This window comes from Diceros bicornis, chromosome 19 (assembly GCF_020826845.1).
Source record: "Diceros bicornis minor isolate mBicDic1 chromosome 19, mDicBic1.mat.cur, whole genome shotgun sequence".
Classification (NCBI taxonomy): Eukaryota; Metazoa; Chordata; class Mammalia; order Perissodactyla; family Rhinocerotidae; genus Diceros; species Diceros bicornis.
This window is the reverse complement of record NC_080758.1, coordinates 23,105,870-23,119,666: the sequence shown is the minus strand read 5'-3', so window position 1 is coordinate 23,119,666 and position 13,797 is coordinate 23,105,870. Positions and strand designations below refer to the sequence as shown.

The window sequence follows — 13,797 nt, the reverse complement described above, 5'->3', positions numbered from 1 at the left end:
GGGTGATTCTCATCCACCCAGGGAGGCAGAGATTCTGGCCTCCCCTTCCCCGCCCCCGCCCTTTGCCCCAGCCACTTGTCCCACTAATGCTTTATAAGTTCTTCTCCCGAACAACACCACCACAACCAACATTTGCTCATTTGCTGGCCGAGCACCCTGTGCCAGACTTTGTATTCAGCACTCTCTTTGAGTTATTTCATTTTATCCTCACAAAAATCTCTACAGGCAGGAACTAGTTTTATCTCCATTTTCTATACGGGACACCGAGGCTTAGGGAAGTGAAGGAGCTTTCCCAAGGGCACACAGCAAGCAAGCGGTAGAGCAGGTCTCTGCCCCCTGCCCCTGCCCTCCTCATGCTGGGCAACGTTCCCACTGAGGTACTGTGGGTCCTGCAGGCTGAGGACCAGCGGAGAGTGAGAGAGGGAAGGGGGGCACCAAGGCCTGAGGTTTATTCACAGTGCCTTCACCAGTAACCTACTTGCTCGATAAAACCACTGGGGCTGCAAAAGCCCTGAAGATTCGGCTGCTGTAAGCCCCACATTTAACAGAAGGGGAAACTGAGGCCATATGAGGTGGCCCCATGGCAGTTGGTGCATGGGCTAAAGAGCTGGCAGAGCAAGTCAGAGAGTCCCCAGGGATACCGTCCTAGGCAGCTCCCGGCCCCCTCCCCACCTGAGTCCGTCAAGCCCTCCCAGCCAATGCCAGGGAAATCAGCTTTCTGAGGACCTCCAAGAACGGCCAGAACATCCCCAGCACATGAGACAAAGCGTGGTGGCCAGAGGCGTCCAGCCCAGGCCTGCGTGCATGAGCTCAGCTCTCCAGCTGCAGAGAGAGGAGGGAGGGAAGGGGGCAAGGTCGATGCTGATTGGCTAGTTCAAATCCCAACAGAAGGGGCGGCTCCCATGCGCCCGGTGTGCAGGGAGCCCCCCTCCCACACACACACACACACACACACACACACACACACACACACGCGCGCCAGCTGCTCTCGCTCCTCCCATGGAGGCACCGGCAGCCCAGCCAGCCTGCTCCCAGCCCCCCCGTCCTCTACCCTTCCTTATCTCTCGCCAAGGCTGACTTTTCTGTGTCTCTGCCCGAAACCCCCAACTACCTGGGCCCAAACTCAGTTTTGTCTGAGCTTCCTGGGCTCTTCCTCACTCCACATGCCCCCAACCCAGAGCCTGGAATTTGAGTATTTCTGTAACCATTTATCCCGGGAGCTGCCCTCTCAGGCAGAGGTGCACTCTGGACTTAGAGACATAACCTTTCTGAGCTCAGTTTCCTAGTCTGTCCAACAGACCTATCATCCCACTGTACACACGCGAGACAACAGGAGATGCAGAAGCCTGGGTGTTCACCTCCCTTGGCCCTTACTGGGGCCCTCTTCCTCCAACATTCCTCCTTCCCCCTCCCGGCTCATGCCCACTTCTCCCTCAGGCCTCAGCTCAGAAGTCACTCCTGCAGGAAGACTCCCTCCGGCCCCCAGGCTGCACCAGGTGCCCCCACCCCCAGCTCCTACATCACCCTGATCACACTGGGCTGAGTTCTGAGAGCAGGGGGGCGGGTCCGGGTCTCCCCCTGAGTTCTCAGTCCCCAGACCAGGGCTCCCACAAACAGACAGGTGGACTTCTCTCCTGGAGGCCCCACCTGCCAGCCCCTAGCCCATCCCTCTCCTGCTTCCCGAGGCAGAGAGGGGCGAGGTCAGGCAGCAAGGCACATGAGGCTGATGAGCCTGCATTCTGCCAGCTACACTGAGCCTCACCTTCCTCATCCGAAAAATGGGAATAACAGTAATAGCCAACATGTTTGAGTGCTTCCAGCGACCTTTACCTACATTGTCTCTAACCCTCACAGAACAGAGGCAGGGACCGCTGTTCCACCTATTTTACAGATGAGGAAACCAAAATTTAGATGACTTGCTCAAAATCACAAAATCAGGGCATACTGGAGCCAAGATTTAAACCAGCCCTATCTGGCTCCCGGCCTTCACTGCTCCCCATCAGCACAATCAAGAACTCCACGAACTGTGAGCCCAGCACCAGGTGTGAGGCTGACACTCCAAGAGGGGCTGCTGTTGGTAGGAGTCATAGTACGATATCACTTTGGGACGTCCCTGGTAGATGGCCTGTCGCTTCTCCAGAGGTCCCCATTTTACAGATGAGGAAGCTGAGGCCCAGGGAGGTCGTGTACCTTGTTCAAGGACACACAGGAGTGAGCTGCGGGCTGACCTGGGCCCCGCTAGGGCTCTTGGTCTCACCCCGCAACAGGGGCACCTATGAGGGTCGGGGAAGCCCCGGGCTCACCTTGACGTCCTGCTCCAGGCCACGGATGAGCTCACCGTCCACCTGGCCCGTCTGGGCAGCGCGGAGGCTGCGGCGCTCGGCCTTGCGCAGCCGGTACTGCAGGATGCGGCAGGTCTTGCTGGCCTGGTCCAGCTGCTGCCGCAGCTCCTGCAGCTGGTACACGTCCTCCTCCATGTAGACGTCCCGCATCTCCAGCATCTCCGCCCGCAGCTCCTCGATCTCATCCTGCAGAGGGGAGGGGCGGTCAGGTCACTACGCCCTGCGCAGTGGCCAGGGTGCCTGGGTGTGGCAGGCTGAATAAGGGCCCCCAAACAAGTCCATGTCCTAATTCCCAGAATCTGTGAACATGTTACCTTACATGGCAAAACGGATTTTGCAAGTGTGATTAAGGATCTCGCAATTGGGAGATTATCCTGGTTTATCTGGGTGGGCCCAGTGTAATCACAAGGGTCCTTGGAAGAGGGCGGCCAGGAGATCAGAGTGGGAGAAGGCGATATGACAATAGAAGCAGAGGCTGGAGTGATGTGCTTTGGAGAGGGAGGAAGGACCAGGAACCACGGAATGCAGGCAGCCTCTAGAAGTTGGGAAAGGGAATGGACTCTTGGCCAGAACCTTCACAAAGAATGTAGCCCTGACAACACCTTGATTTCAGACTTCTGACCTCCAGAATTGTAGGATAATAGTCTAGGGTTGTTGTAAGCCACTAAATCTGTGGTAATTCGTTACAGCAGCAATAGGAAACTAATACATGGGGAAGGCGGAGAGGCTCATTCAACAAGCATTTATGAGCACCAACTGTGTACCAGGCTCTGTGCAAGCAGGGGGGAGGGGAGGGACAGTGGTGACCAAGACTAAGGTGGCCCCTTCTGCATCTTCTGCATGAGCCCCAAGTCTCATTGGGGAGAATTTAAAAATTCAGATACTGTTAAGAGCTATGAAGACCAAACAAACAAACAAAAACCCCTGGGTAATATGGTAGAGTAGTGGGAGAAGGTGCTGTGTTAGAGAACATGGTCAGGGAGGTCATCTCTAAAGAAGGAACATTTAAGCTGGGGCAAGAAGGAATAGCCATGCAGAGAGAGAGCCAGGGAGAGATTATTCCAGGCAGAGGGAACAGTACGTGCAAAGGCCCAGAGGCCGGAAAGAGTTCAGTGTGTCAAGATACAGCAAGGCAACCAGGGTAGCTATGGGGTAAGCTGAGGCTGGGGAAACAGACGGGGGCAGCCATCCAGGGCCTTGAAGAGCCAAGTAAAGAGTCTGAGTTTGGGTTTAAGTGAAGGGAGATGGGGAGGTGACCTCACTTCCTCAGGGCAGCTCCTGCCCACCTCTGTCACCAGCTTCCAGATGTCCCTCACTTCCCCTTTGTCATCATGAGCACGTCTGCAATTCTTGATTTAATAGTCTGTCTCCCAGAGACACTGCGAGTGTCTGGAGGGCCGCCCCACGTCTACCTCACTCGCGGCTGCGTCCCCCAACCCAACCCAGGGCCTCGCATCCCGCAGGCTCCCAACAAATACTAACTGAACAAATGAATGTGCGTCTGGTTAGGGGAAAAACCACAAAAAAGACATACCGTTGTGAAACAATCATTGGACACAAAGTGTAAGGGGATGAGTGGGGAGACCCAGCGGAAGAAATGGATAATTATTATGCCCATTAACGCATATGAAAACTGAGTCACAAATGGGAATAATAATGTCTACTCTGAGTGTGACTGAATGGATTAAATAAGACTGTACACTAAAAAGAGAAACTGAGTCACGTGAGATGGATGACCTGCCAAAGGCATCCCTGAGGAGCCTGAGAAAGCACCCAAGGACTGTGCTGATGGGACAGGGGGGTGGGCCCAGGAATCCCATCGTGGGTCCAGGGGCCACAATCCAGACAGCTGGGTTCACCAGCCCTCTGAGCCTCCCTTTCCCCCCCAAAAAATGGGGGGCTCACTACAGGGCAAGGGCCTGGGCTTGTCCAGCGCCCTTGAGACTGGGTGGGCAGGTTTAGTCCAGGAGCAGGGTTAGGAAGCGGTACCCTCCAGGGCAGTTCTAAGTAAAAAAGCTGACCGAGGTTTCCACATCCATCTGTTGACTCCTGGGACTACTTCTCAAGTGGTTCTGAACTCAGGAGAGGAAGACAGAGGGGACAGGTATCTGCTTCTCCCATCCCCTACAGATACTGTCCCATTCCCACCATCAACTGAAGGGTTTAATCCCCACCTGCCACCACAGCCTCTGTCCTGGGGGTGGGCTCTGCGGCACCCCCAAAGTGGATGAGTCTGTCTGCACCAGCTGCAGAGGAGTGGTCACCTCACCAGGACCCCCACCCCCACCTCCACCCCAGTATACACACAGACTGCCCACCCCACCACCATGCCAAGTGGACAGAACTAAAAGTGGAAAAGGAGGAAGTGGGCCAGTCAGTGATCACACCAGCTAAAGAAATGAGGAAGCGAGGAGTCCACACGCCATGTCAGCTGGCGGATGAAAGAAGCATCAAGGAAATGGCACTCAGAAAGTGCAGGCCAATCTAAATCCAAGCTAAACCAGCCTCCAGATGGGCCTGTGTTCAAATCCTCACCATGCTCTTTTCTAGCACTTCACTTACTCCGTCTGCAGTCACGCTGACAGGACCCGGTGATGGGGAGGATGTGAGGGTCTGAGTGGACCCAAAGCTCAGGATGAGCCAAGAGGAAGTGCAGGGGACACACAAGCTCATGACGCTGGGCTACATTAAGAGATGCGTGACATTTAGATCATGGGAGGCGACATCCCTCAACCTAGGACCACATCCAGAGCACTGGAGTCATTTTGACGGACCACTTATTTTAACTTTTAAATAACTGATTTTTTCTATTTATAAAAGTAAATGGCAATCATACAGTTTTGAAAATGCAGAAAACATAAATCACTCATAACTCCTCCACCTGGTCCTGACTCACAGTGGCTCTCAAAGTGTGGTCCCTGCACCAGCAGCGTTAGCATCACTGGAGAACTTGTCAGAAATTCTCATGCCCCAACCCAGCCCTGCTGAATCAGAAACTCTGGGGATGGGGCCCCCTAAGTGACTCTAATGCAGGGTGCTTCCTTCCAGTCTCTATCCCTAGAGAGTCATGTGTCCCAGCACCACAGGCCCCAGCCTAGGCCTGACATGACACACAGCAGGGGCTCACAAGCTTCTACTGAATAACTGAGTGAATGAATGATCATTCTCACATGAGCAGCTGTCTCTCCACGGCCTGCCCTTCCCCACAGTCAGTTTCCAAAAATGGAGGATGTTGTATTCATGCCAGCTCCATCTCTCTGTGGTGGCCAAGGGGGGCCCAGGCCCCTCGGGGGCTTGTCCCAGCTGCAGCAGAATGCGGGTCGGCCCCTCCTGGCACAGCCCACGTGAAAGGGCGAGTCCACAAAGGCCGGCTTGTGGCCCCATGGCCGGGTCTGCTGGGATGTGAGCAGCAGAAGCTGGTGAATGCAGGACTTAGGCAGGGGCAGGGAAAGACGCCGCTGGGACATCGGGAGGGGCCCCTGTTTGCTCCAGAGGTTCTTAGGCCTCACTGAGCCTCTGAATGCCCTGGGGCTCCTCAGTCCCGCAGTCCCAGCCCCCCACCCCAGAAAGCTCTCCAGGGGCTGTCTGATCCAACTGAGGGACCTGGGGGACGGGGGTGGGGAGCTCAGCCTTTCCGGCTCCTTCCAAGACAGCTCAGTGGCCTTGCTGAGCCTCTGCCCGCTCCCAGATCCCCCAACCACGTGGAAGTAGGGAGGGAAGGCCCAAACTCCACTGGACTCTGTGGGCCTAGTGGTGGCAGAACAAGGTTGGCGGAGTCCCCCCAATACCGATGGGGAAACTCCAAACCTCATTCTCCACTGGAGACAGGAACAGGCCACACTGCCCAGCAGTGTCCACCTCAGAGCCTGGGGGCCCTCGAATTTCAACCCCACAGTCAGCAAGACTGGCCTACAGAAGCCGGGAAAAGCGCCCAGACCAGGTGCGGCCTGCCGGCCCCTCCACACCCAGCCCCTCTGGCCACTCCTCCAAGTTGACCTCTCTTCCCCTTGAAGCTTAACACGATTATTTATCCCAGACTGATAATGGGGAAGGGAGGGGGGCAAGATGGGGGATAGGAACGGGGCACATACACTGCTGCCAGGGTAGTCAGCCTTTCCCTTTACAGAAAATGTTTGTTTTGCTCTGATTACAGAGATAATACCTGTGTATTAGAGAAAACCAGAAAAAAAGCAGACAGCTTTCTATCTCCTCCACTAGTTCCCATGGTTTCTGCGTTAGGTCCAAGCCCCTTACCCGGAACCCAAGCCACCCCGGTCTCCTCCCCACTCCTGTCTTGCCCCTGCCCTTGCATCCTCTGCCAGATGCCCTTGCCTCCCCACGTCCAGATCTGCCACAACTAAAAAATAGCTACCACCTGTCTGGAGGCTCACTAATGACCAGGCGCCAGCCCAAGCACAGTAGGTGCACAACAGTTTGATCCTCTTACCAACCCTGTGAGGTAGGTACAGAAAATGTTCCCATTTTACAGATGAGGAAACTGAGGCTCAGAAGTTTCCTAGAGCTGCTCAAGCAAGAGAGCAGTGAAGCTGGAGTCCAAACAGGCCCTGTGGCCCCAGGCCTGTGCATCTTAACTGTGGGCCCTACTCCCAGGTTTGCTCGGGCTATTCCCTCTGCTAGAATGGCCTTTGCCAGGCTAACTCCTAATTATCTCATCCTTCCTGAGCATTCTTTCCTCGCCCAATCTGATTCAAACCCCACATTCTGAACTCCATTTGTCTCTTATGCTAACAACTTTAGGTTGCATTTGCCTGTTTTCAAGTCTATCTTCCCCAAGAGGTGGGGGGAGGACAGGGGAGGGTCTGACTTGTGTCTGGTCCTTGGCATCCCTCAGGAGAGGACATGGTACAGAGCAGGCACCCATCACTGTCTATGGTGGATGAATGAATGAAAGGATGACCATGGCTTCTGCCCTGCCCAGTCTCTCTCCACAGCCCAGGGTGGGCAGACCCTCCTGATTCTAGCCCCAAGCCAGCTGCAAAGAGTCAGGGAGAGCCTGGGATGCTCCAGCGCTGGCCTCAGACCCCCACGCCAGCCCAGGAGGATGGGCAGGACATCTCTACCCAGGGAACCTCTTGCTCACCCTCCCACTCCCTGCCCACAAAGTGCCTCTCTGTCCATCCCCCCACAGTCCCCCTCAATGATTCTTGAGGTCAGCCTGCAGGAAGCAGCCTCTCAGAGGCAGACCCACTCCCCAAAATGGATTGGTTCCCAGGGACCCTGGGGGAATCGGCCAGGAAGAGTCTCTTGGCCCATGCCGGGCTGAAGGGCCAAACATGAGCTCACACTCCTGCTAATAATAGCGAGACCTTGCACGGCAGCACGGGGCTTCACAGTTTACAAAGACATTCCATCTGAATCATCCCGTGGGTCCTCACAGAAGTCCCATGGACAGCAGGACAGGAATCACCATCCCTGTTCTAGAGACGAAGAACCGCAGAGAAGCACAGAGAAGGTGAGCTGTGCCCAAGGTCACACAGAGAGACCTCCAAGCAGGACTCAGATTGCGGACTTCAGGCTCTTTTGTCTGTACCAGAATTCAGGGAGTCCATGAACGTGGATGGGAAGGGAAAAAAAAAATCACATCTTTATTTTCGCTAACCTCTAACTAAAAATTAGCATTTCCTTCTATTCTGGACAAACCACGATCATTACCTGTGACTTTGCTACCAAAAGAAACCACAGATATTTTCATACCACATAACAGTTGTTGCAGAAATGTCAAAATATTGTTTACACTCATTAGTACTTTGAAATTACAGTAGTTAATAGACCTGTCACCAGATCTTATGAGTTCATAAACACACATATTACTATATCATAATTTTGAAACATATTTTGATAACTGTATTTCCATATGTTTGGTTTCCTTTGGGTTTTATTTTAAACATTTAAAAACATTCCGAGAATTATCCTCAGCAGAGAGCTTAAGGGGTCCCTGGCACAAAATAGATGCAGCCTCTATTCTCCCGTCTCATCTACGGGGTCTGGGCTCGTACCCTAGACTCTGGCTCTCACCATAGGGACAGAGAGCTGGAGAAGCAGAGCACTGCTTTCAAGCCACATTTTAAAAAAACGTTCCAGGAAAGAATGCTTTCTGCAGAAAACCTACACAAATGGAAGATGATTAATCTTTGCATAATGAGGACAGAAGGGGGAAGTTTAGAGTTGGGGCCCACTGGAGCACTTGCAAGTGACTCCAGATGCACGGGTCCGCTGGAACTGGTCTGCAGGAGCATATGGGAAGGTCTCCTGACCTGCAGGGCTGGAGATGAAAGCGACCGACACGAGGCCCCCCCGCAGAAACACAGCACAGGGCAATGGGTGGTCTGAAGCCCAGCAACAGCTCCCAGCTGGCCCTGAGGGGGCAGGGAGGGAACCAGGGGGACAGGAGGTTCCTGAAGGTAGGAGGAGGCCACCTCTTACCAGCCACCAAGGGAAGAGACTTTCCAGAGCAGAGGTCTCCTGGCTACCTCCCACCCAAGAGTCAGCCCCCATAGGGTAGGGTGGGCCCTGCGAGGTGCCTGTTCACCCAGTGCCCCTGGGGAGCTCTGACATGGGCCCTGAAGACCACCTTCTAGAAACCCTGGTGTACCAAGGCTGGGTCAGGAGCAGGAAGCCAGTGTCTCAGACCATCCAGCTCCCACGGGGACTCTGCACTGCCTGGGCCTCCTTCCACTCTGTACCTGTCTCTCTTCTCTTCACCTCTCCACCTCAAATGCCACCTCCACCAAGAAGCCCCCATGGCTGCCCCAGGGCACAGCCCTTTTGTTTGAACAATTCGTGAGTACCTATGGTGGGCCAGATTCATCACCAAATCATTGGATTTAATCCTCGTGATGGCCAGTTTGCTCCCCACTAATCTGTTCTCCATTCAGTACATGGAGTCATGTTTTTTTAAACCCCATTACTACCCCCTTTAAAACCCTCCAATGATCACCAAAATCTGGAAACAACCCAAATGTCCCTCACTTGGTGAGTGGATAAAGGGTGGTACGTCCATATAATGGAATACTACTTAGCAAGAAAAGGAATGAATAGCTGATACCTGCAAGAATGTGGATGAAGTTCAAATGCATTATGCTGAGTGAAGGAAGTCAGACCCAGCAGGCTGCATACTGTATGATTCCATTTATATGTCATTCTGGAAAAGGCAAGACTAGAGGGACAGAAAACAGATCAGTGGTTGTCAGGGACTGGGGGAGGCAGGAGGAATTGACTACAAAGGGGCACAGGGGGAATTCTACGGGGCGAAGGAACTGTTCTATATCTTGATTGTGGTGATGGTTACGGAACTGTATGCATTTGTCAAAACTCATTTTACTGTATGTAAATTTTGTGGTTAGTGCTGTCGAGTCAGGTCCGACTCCTAGCAACCCTGTGTACAGCCGAGAGGAACCCTGCCTGGTTTCTGCGCCATCCTCTCACCTTCCAGTGCTGTATCAGACGATGCTCCGCTGCTGTTCATAGGGTTTTCACGGCCAATTTTTCGGAAGTGAGTGGCCAGGACCTTCTTCCTAGCCTGTCTAGTCTAGAAGCTCCACTGAAACCTGTCCACCATGGGTGACTCTGCTGGTATGTGAAATACTGGTGGCATAGCTTTCAGCATCACAGCAACATGCAGCCGCCACAGCATGACAACCAACAGATAGGTGTGTGGTTCCCTGATCGGGAAACAAACCGGGGCCACAGTGGTAAGAGCCCTGAACCTGAACCACTAGACCACCAGGGCTGGCCATATGTAAATTACCCCACCCAAAACAAAACAAAAAGCCTGACTCCTGCCCACCTCTTCATCTTCATCTCCCCCACTCCCCCTCCCACTGGCTACACTCCAGCACTCAGGTCTTCTCCCCGCAGCCAGAAGACTCCTCGCCTGTCCCAGCTCTAAGCCTCTGCCCCTGCTGTTCCCTCTGCCTGATTTCCCTGCCCTGCATCTGTACACTAGTGGCTCCCCCTCCTGAAGCCTCCACTTAAATGCTACCTCCTCAGAGAAGCCTTCCAGACCCCTCTAGGCCCATTGCGTGCATCTCAAACCTGTGTTTCTTTCATGGAATGTATCACAGGCTTGTTCATGATACTAATTACTAATTATTTTACTCAGTGGTCTGTTTGCATGTGGAATGTCAGTCTCTACCACTAGGATGTGAGCTTCAGGAGGGCAGAGCCCACCACAGTGCCTGGCACACAAAGGAACAGCTCAATGAACAGACGCTGAATGAGTAAAGGGGTCCTAGGAGGGGAAGGTTGCCATCCCCTTCCACTCTCCTGCAGAAAACCACTTCCGGTCAGCACTGCTGTGTCTAAATTTACTTCTTTGATTCTGTGAAGCTAATGTCCATGGAGGCTTCAGATCCCTGTGGAGGGCCTCAAACCCCAGCCCACCAACTCCCAGGCTGCATCCCTGCCAGATCCCAAACCTTACCCAAATATATCACCTCCTCCCTGAGTTCTAGGGACCCGACTGGCCGATGGGCTGACAGACCCAGGAAGAATGGCAGAGCTGAGCTGTGGGGACCAGAACCTTCACTCTATGGGACAGCAAACACTCCACGGAGGAACAGGAGCCTCTGCCTGGCCCGCCTTCTCCCACACCACCCTGGTCACCACGGTCCCTCCCTCGGGCCAAGGCCCAGGCTGCCTGCCCATCTGCCACCCTGGCTCTGGCCCGGGCCACTCACCCCGGCCCGGAAGGGCTGACCTGCAGGGTGGGCCAGCAGTGGCCACAGGGGCAGCATGCCAGCCTCCCCAAGAGGCCAGGGCAGCCATCTGCTGTCCCTTCTGCCCGTCCCCCAGGGTCTGTCAAGGGTCCAGATGAGATCATTGCACTTGGACCCCAAGGAGGGCAGAAGGCTCTGCAAAGCTCCACTTCCCTCCCAGCTCAAAAGCAAAGACTCTGGGAACAGCAGCAGGGGGAGGGGAACCCAAAGACTCCACCCATCACAGACAGGGACACTGAGGCCTGGAGAGGGACTGGGGACAATCCCAGAGTCCCCAGAGGGTCCAGAGTCAAGCAGGGAGGGATTCTGGGCTCCTGTCTCCCAGCCCAGAGCTCGGTCCAGCTTAGCCTCCTTGGGTGGTAGCTGGGCTCTAGTTTTAGGGGAGTCGGGGTGAAAGGTCCTGGAGAAGGAAGGCCAGGATGCCCAGCCAGGCATCGTCGTGCCACACAGTGCCCCTGCTCCAGCTGGCACGGAGGTTGCCTGCTCCTGGTGACCTGCAGGGTTACGAGGGAAGACAAGGGTCCTGGATTTACCTCTCTAACACCATAAATAATAACAGGCAAGTTGCTCCCTGAGCACTCCCCCTGTGCCAGGCACACGCCAGGCAGCACACATTATCTCACTGTATCCCCAGGCCCCACAAATGACTGGTGAGAAACGAGGTCAGAAAGCTCAACTATGTTGCCCAAGGTCACATGCCAAGTGGCACAGCCAGGATGTGAGTCCAGTTTGAGGTCTTGTAAACTAGACTAGACAATCTCTATAATGGGACAATCGTGACAATAATAACAGTTAATATTTACAAGGGCTTAATATGTGCCAGATGCCAGGCTGAGCTCTGAATGAATGTCCGTTATCTTTTTTTTTTTTATAATTTTATTTATTTATTTTTCCCCCAAAGTCCCAGTAGATAGTTGTATGTCATAGTTGCACATTCTTCTAGCTGCTGTATGTGGGACGCGGCCTCAGCACGGCCAGAGAAGCGGTGTGTCGGTGCGCGCCCGGGATCCGAACCCGGGCCGTCAGTAGCGGAGCGCGCGCACTTAACAGCTAAGACACAGAGCAGGCCCCGAGGGGGGGTGCTATTTTTTATGCCCATTTTACAGATAAGCAAACAAAGGCTCTGGAAGGTGAAGGCTCCACAGCCAATCAGGAGTGAGCCTCCCAGACCTGGCACAGCCCTGTGCCTGAGACCACAGACACTCCCTCTCGTGGGAGCTGTGCGTGCATGCGTGTGCTGGGGGCGAGGAGATGCCCAGAGAGCGCTGCCCACCAAGGCCAGGCCTGGCTTGTCATTGCCCATTCCAGGCCTCTCCAGACAGAGCAGGGAGACCTCTGAAGCCCCTGCTGCCTCAGGCGGGGGTTGGGGGGGGTAGTTGGTGCGAGGGGTTGCTCACAGCAGGGGCGCCTGACGGTGTCCCTCTTGTCCTCTCTGTGTGGACAGGAAGGAAGGCAGCATTTGGATCTGGATGTGTTTAAAATATCCCCCGAACGGCCTCTGGGCTGCAGCCAAACCTCTGAGCGGGGACAGGACAGGGCTCAGCGGTCTTTGGGGCAGGAAAGTGAGGCTGAAGTCCAGGGAGCGGCTCGGCTGCACAGCCTGAAGCTCCAGCACACCCCAGCATTTCACATCTCCAAGCCTTTGTTCGTGCCATTCCCCCTGCTTACCACCCTGGCAAGAGCACCACGAGACCCCAGTCCTTCTGCCTGTTGCCACTTACAGGCTGTGTGACCTTTGGCAAGCCCCTGAACCTCTCTGAGCCTCAGTTTACAACTGTGTAAAAGGGGCTAAGTCCCTGCCCTCATGCAGAACACATAGGGGGAGGGGCTGACATGAAACCTGTAATTACCCAGTTAACAATCTAATTACCGTTGTGGTAAATGCCCCCAAGGAGCCTCCAGGAAGCTCCTAGGTGTCTAACCCAGGAGCCTGGCCAGCAGCGGAACGCTTTGAAGATGGAGGAGGAAACCAGGGGAGGGAGAGGGCCCTGCAAGCGCAAAAGCCCAGGCAGAGCACAGGGACAGAGCCTGCGGTGTGGAGCATGGAGCTTGGGTGGAGCAGGGGTGAGGTGAGGCTGAGGGAGGCAGGACCACACAGGCCGCCCAGGCACTTGGGAAGCGCTGAGGAGGGGCGTGGAGGGGGAGGCTGGTGCAATGGACCCAGGAGATCCCAAGTGGATCTGGGGCAAAACCAGGGTCAAGATGTTTAGCTGGTCCAGCCTGGCTACGGGACCCCAATCAGTTTGTCCCCTGGAGCCTGAGCTTCTCTTGGTGGGCCAGGCAACGGAAGGTTATTCACCTCGGTCTGAGAATGAGGGACCCCAAAGGCAGCCCTCCACCAGCAAACAAGTTTCCCGGGGTTACAGTCTGCAGCACTGGCCTCGGCTGTCCAGGGAAGACTGACTTGTGGTGGGAGGGAAAGGGGGGATGCGCAGAGACAGATGTGTTTGGGAACACCCGCAATGCATTTCAGCTCCACGCACACCTCCCAGGCCCTGCCCTGTGCCGGGACCCGCACCCAGAGCCAGGCACGACCCTGCCGTCACGGACCCAGGGCTCACAGGAGTCAGACCCGTGCCTGCTGATAGAGCGGGATGAGGGCGCACAGCTGGCGAGTCCGTACTGCGAGCCAGGCCCTGGCTAATCCTCGCCTACATGCTTTCTCTTATTCAATCTTCACGGCAGCCCTGCAGGGCGGGCACTATCAGCATCCCCAT

At 54.8% G+C, this 13,797-nt stretch overlaps 2 protein-coding genes across 3 annotated transcripts in view; both read right to left on the bottom strand.

The window, feature by feature from the left end:
- DSN1 (DSN1 component of MIS12 kinetochore complex) overlaps positions 1-13,144 on the bottom strand; it is a 79,957-nt gene extending 66,813 nt beyond the window's left edge. The window contains exon 1 of the mRNA XM_058562748.1: positions 13,122-13,144. The gene's annotated coding sequence lies outside the window, so the exon portion shown is untranslated. The remainder of the gene's footprint in view (positions 1-13,121) is intronic.
- SOGA1 (suppressor of glucose, autophagy associated 1) overlaps positions 1-13,797 on the bottom strand; it is a 67,051-nt gene that overhangs the window by 43,909 nt on the left and 9,345 nt on the right. For both annotated transcript variants that reach the window (XM_058562744.1, XM_058562745.1), the window contains exon 2: positions 2,304-2,528. In XM_058562744.1, coding sequence (XP_058418727.1) covers positions 2,304-2,528 — 225 coding nt within the window. The remainder of the gene's footprint in view (positions 1-2,303; positions 2,529-13,797) is intronic.